At 41.2% G+C, this 4,847-nt stretch overlaps 1 protein-coding gene across 1 annotated transcript in view; it reads left to right on the top strand.

The window, feature by feature from the left end:
- rttn (rotatin) overlaps positions 1-4,847 on the top strand; it is a 41,537-nt gene that overhangs the window by 21,165 nt on the left and 15,525 nt on the right. Inside the window, exons 26-31 of the mRNA XM_014002352.1 lie at positions 338-494; positions 1,365-1,531; positions 1,683-1,902; positions 3,568-3,696; positions 3,815-3,925; positions 4,327-4,485. Coding sequence (XP_013857806.1) covers positions 338-494; positions 1,365-1,531; positions 1,683-1,902; positions 3,568-3,696; positions 3,815-3,925; positions 4,327-4,485 — 943 coding nt within the window. The remainder of the gene's footprint in view (positions 1-337; positions 495-1,364; positions 1,532-1,682; positions 1,903-3,567; positions 3,697-3,814; positions 3,926-4,326; positions 4,486-4,847) is intronic.

Here is a 4,847-nt window from a genome sequence, read left to right as displayed (position 1 = left end):
GGCAAACCTACATATTTTTTTTATGCTGAAATACTGAATAAATTACAATTTGATGACATAATTATTTAAAGACCAAACCAGTTGTAAAATAAATTTACACGATTCAGACATTTTTTCGATTTGAAGATTCTTCTACCCCCCTAGTTGTTTTTTGGGTGTTTTTTTAAAGGTAACCGCATTGTCCTATAACATTTTCTCACAAAGAAATAAGATAAACAAAAAACAACAACAAGAAAAGCACCATAAAAACAACTGTGGATAACACGGCTTCTTGAACTATGTGAATATTCTTTGCTCTTCCTCTCTTGTCACAGTGTCTGTCTCTTCCTCCCCACAGGTTTCTTCAGGTGCGCCCAGCCTGTGTTGAGGATGAAAGCTTGCTGGTGGGAATAGTGACATTTTTGAATGCCTACTTCAAACAAATTCCCACAGAGTTTGCGTGTGAAGCCGAGGACAGGAACCTGCGCTGGATACTGGAGCTGCTTCTCAACCAGGTACAGATCATTCACACTTTCTGGACGAGCATGAAAGTAAAACCTTCAACACCTGTGCCCTTTTTTCCCTTCTTAAGATTGTGGCTCAAAAGAATACGCAATAGTCTCTATTTTTTATTTCATCTATTTATTTACTTTTTAATGTGGCTCAGCTTACTTGTAGTTTGGACTCAGATGCATCTTAGCCATCTTGTTTATTCAAGTTTCTTAAAAAATGTGTTTTGATGTAATGTGGTTTTAATGTGTGTGTGCACCAGTAAATATAGCACACAGGTAAGCATCTCCATTAAATACTGTAGTAATTTGGTTAAGCTTACCAGGAAACTCATAACAGAAAACTGCTCCCCCCCTTAGATGTAGCACAGATTATTTCCTGCGCATTTCACACAAAACTCATATTTTTGTTTGAGGAGAAGAATTGCCATTCTCTTTTAATAAGAACAGCTACTTTTTGGGAGGAATTTAATCAGACTCACCTTCTTCTAAATGTGTGTAAACAATAAGTCCTCTCCTGGCAGCTTTAAAAAAAGACTCAGATTTAATGCCTGGTAGGGGTGAGCAGAGCTGCTCTGTGCCATCTTTTCTGCAATTACCGAGCTGTTTCAGGAGCATCTGTCTCTTCATACACTTTCATTAAAGTGGGATTTCAGTTTACATATTTCTATCTGTGCTTCTCACTACGTTGAAGCTGTGTAAACTATTGGGTTAACAGTGAACAAGCTGAAGAACGTACAGGTGAGCTGCTGCAGTTAAAAGTYGATGAAAACACGTAGAGATATTCTGAAAACAAAACAGGACGAAATGATAACATSAAATGAAGCATTAAGCTGGTGAAAATCAGCAGTCTTGTGTTATTTATTGGCGCTCCAGGAGACCGCAGCTCTCCTTCATTTGCTTCTTGGTGTGGAGACGCAGAGCTCCTCTCAGAGCCCGAGAGAACCAGAGGAACTGAAGAACCATGTCAGACAGAGACTGCAGAGAGAGCTCACCTGCTKCTTTAACACATTACTGCACAGACTGTCACTCACCACTGACAGGTAGGAYGACACAAACCTGTCGATGTCCATTTTTTAAGGTTTTAATTTAAAGATTGTTAATGATTACAACAAGAATCCTGTTCAGTTTTAATCTTTGTTTCTATTTTCTGTCTTTCTCTTCTTTTGCTGTCACCTTCTCCTCTCCGTCCAGGCTGTGTTTGGCACTAGCAGGCCCCTTTAAGAGCCAGCTGGCAGTCCGCTTGCTTCAGAGCCTGCGGGTGTCGGACGCCCCGCGCTTCTACGGCCTCCCCAGCCTGGAGAGGACCCTGCAGGGCATGGTGAGCCTGACCGCCCAGCCTGGGTGGAGCTCCCACTGCCCCGACCAGGAGCCCAGCTCCCTCTGCTCCAAGTACCTCAGTGGACTGTTGGAGGTGAGTGTTTCTCCATCCGCTCGTGTTTGCATGTGACGTATGTGCGCATATGCTCATGTGTTGACTGGGCTCGTGCCACCCTCCCACTTGTTAATCAGATCTGAGAGCCGCCTACAGAAAAGCCGAAACGTCGTACTTTGTGAAGGAATAATTACAAATTCAGCTAGATGTAGTTGGAAGACAGGAATGGGAAAGGATGAATATCTCATTGATTAAATGTGCCACACTGTTAGGATGCTGATGAGATTAATCAACCTTGCTTTTTCCATCTGTTCAGCTGCTCACCAGTGCATAAAACAATAGCCCAACAGTGTAGACCAGCTTGTACAGCACTCCTCAGCACAGAGGTGTCAGAAACTGTTGTTTTTGCTTAAGTATAAAGACCCCTGTGGAATACTAACCACAAATGTTTTCCTTTTTGTATTGTGTATATGCCACTGTTATTAAATTTAAGCATATTTACAACAATTTCTGTTCGATGCTTTCATCTACTTAGTAACTCTGAGACTCTTTTCAGCCGTTTAAATCCTCTGACCTGTCTTCTTTTTTATTTATTTMTTTATTTATTTTGGCAGTGTAGTATCCTAAAGCACAGCAGGCCTTTGGCTCCTCTCTTTTCATCTACTCTTTCGGTGCAGACTCGCATCCCGATGGCACACAAAACCAAAATAATTAGTCTCTCAGCTGTATTGAAGTTCAATTTGAATGCTGTGCAAATGCAACATACAGTTGGCAGTAACTGAGACAGAACTTACTGCACGCTCACACATTTAAAGGGGCTGTTTGTTTGCAAAACAACAAGTCGAAACGAGGAGCTCTTTATGTCCTGATGCATCTCAGTAATCCAGGTGGAAAAAAATCAAAAAGAAAAAAATAAGTAGTTCCTCTGGATGGGTTCTTCTTTAGTGAAACGTTTCGTCTCTCCTCCAAGAGACTTCTTCAGTCTGATGAGTTTCAGGTGAACTCAGCCTTATAAGCACTGCCTCCACATGGTGGAMAAACAGGTTAGTTACATGCAAAAGAGGGCCATCGCCTAACAATAGGCTTGATTAGCTCTATAGATAGATAGCTAGAGAGGAATGTTGGTTTGAGAGAGGAGTAAAGGAAGCCATCTTTGTGAAGAAAAACCATCCACCATTAAACAGAGGTGGAGGCCWTYRTGYYCAGTTGTCCTCCTCCTACAACGCTGTTATTGCAAGTATGACTCAGCCCCCTGTGAGCGAAAGGTGTGAATCAGGGTCCCAATGATACCCAACACAAAGAGTGAAAGACAAAAACAAGGGGACGTTGAACCCCCGCTTGCATTCACTACATACACATAGCACGTCACCAAATAACCACAGCCGAAGCATCCAAACCAATAAGTCAGGTGATGGGACACATGACCCTCCATGAACAATAGAGCTAATCAAGCCTATTGTTAGTTGATGGCCCTCTTTTGCATGTGACTAACCTGTTTGTCCATGTGGAGGCAGTGCTAATAAGGCTGAGTTCACCTGAAACTCATCTGACTGATGAAGTCTCTTGGAGGAGAGACGAAACGTTTCACTAAAGAAGAACCCATCCAGAGGACCTATTTATTTTTTTCTTTTTGAGTWCTTTACATGTTTTTGTTAGTAACTGATGACATAAGACATTGATAATAGCGCCGTGTCATTTCCGCAGGTGATCTCCTCGTTTTACGTGGAGTGGGGAGGTAACTCTTTGTCTTTCATGGGAAAAGGCGTGACGAAAAACGCTGTCATCTGCTTGCTGCATCTGTGCCATGAGATGATGGCTGTAAACAAAGAACAGGCGAGGATCAAACGGGCTGTTTGCTGATCTGGGTTTTGTCTTGGATGTTTAACTACCTGAGCAGCAATACAGAACTGATAATGTAAATATATTAAACTCGTATTTTTATTGGCTCTAGGATTTGATTTCTCAGTGGTCTTTGGGAAACGAGGGAACTACAGAGGAATCTGGTTCCTCTCAGCTGGGTTTGGCCTGGCTTATCCCACTGTGGGTGGACCGAGATCAAGAAGTAAGTTATTCACTCATCTTAATTTTTCCTGAAGTAATACAAATGTATGAACTAATACTTATAGTATAAACACAGTGAAAGAAATAGTCCTACACATTCTATTAATACAGCGTTAATATATATTTTTGTCATAGCTAGATTAAATATTTGGTTTGTCCCTGAACAAGAAAGATGTTTTTTTGTCAATTGCAACATAAAAGCTTTTATAGAATTTAGACGAATCTTGATATTTAAAATGTCTAAAGATAGGTGCCAAATATTATCAGCAATTTTTTAAAAATCTAATTTTATTCTGCAGTGGTGTACACATCCCACATCTTTTTATACCTGTTTCTTTACTGTTTCTGTATTTTTTTTCTTCAAACATCCACCCAAAAGCATGTCTTTTCCTCTCCTCTCAGGTGAGGTTTGCCAGTTTGAGTTTAGGTGCAGCTCTGACCTGGATGCCCAGCGGGTGCCAAGCTCTGTGTGCCAGCTGTCAGAACATCAGCGGAGGTCTGTGGGGCACGTTGCTSAACATCCTCCTGGATCAGCAGGATAGCAGCATGGTCCGCAGAGAGGTACACGGCTAAAAATAACAGCGCCTGCTTGTCTCTAAAATGAGACTCTTTGTGTGTAATTGGCTCTATTAAAATGAACTCTGTGACAGGAAAATATTAACAATAGGTGTTTGTTTTTTTGTCTAAGTTAAACTTTTTTTATTGCAAATGTTCATGATGATTATTTACAAGACTTAAATCAGTATTAAACAGTGAAATCAAAGAACTTCACTGGATGAAAAACATAAGGCTGGACTTTTATGTATTAGCAGCCAAATACAGGCAGATGGCACTGTTGCAGATGCAGTCCAACTTAACCCAGTGTGTCTGTGTGTGTGTGTGTGTGTGTGTGTGTGTGTGTGTGTGTGTGTGTGTGTGTGTGT

The sequence above is a fragment of the Austrofundulus limnaeus genome, unplaced genomic scaffold, assembly GCF_001266775.1.
Source record: "Austrofundulus limnaeus strain Quisiro unplaced genomic scaffold, Austrofundulus_limnaeus-1.0 Scaffold12, whole genome shotgun sequence".
Taxonomy (NCBI): domain Eukaryota; kingdom Metazoa; phylum Chordata; class Actinopteri; order Cyprinodontiformes; family Rivulidae; genus Austrofundulus; species Austrofundulus limnaeus.
The sequence above is the reverse complement of the archived record's forward strand: the minus strand, read 5'-3'. Positions and strand labels throughout refer to the sequence as shown.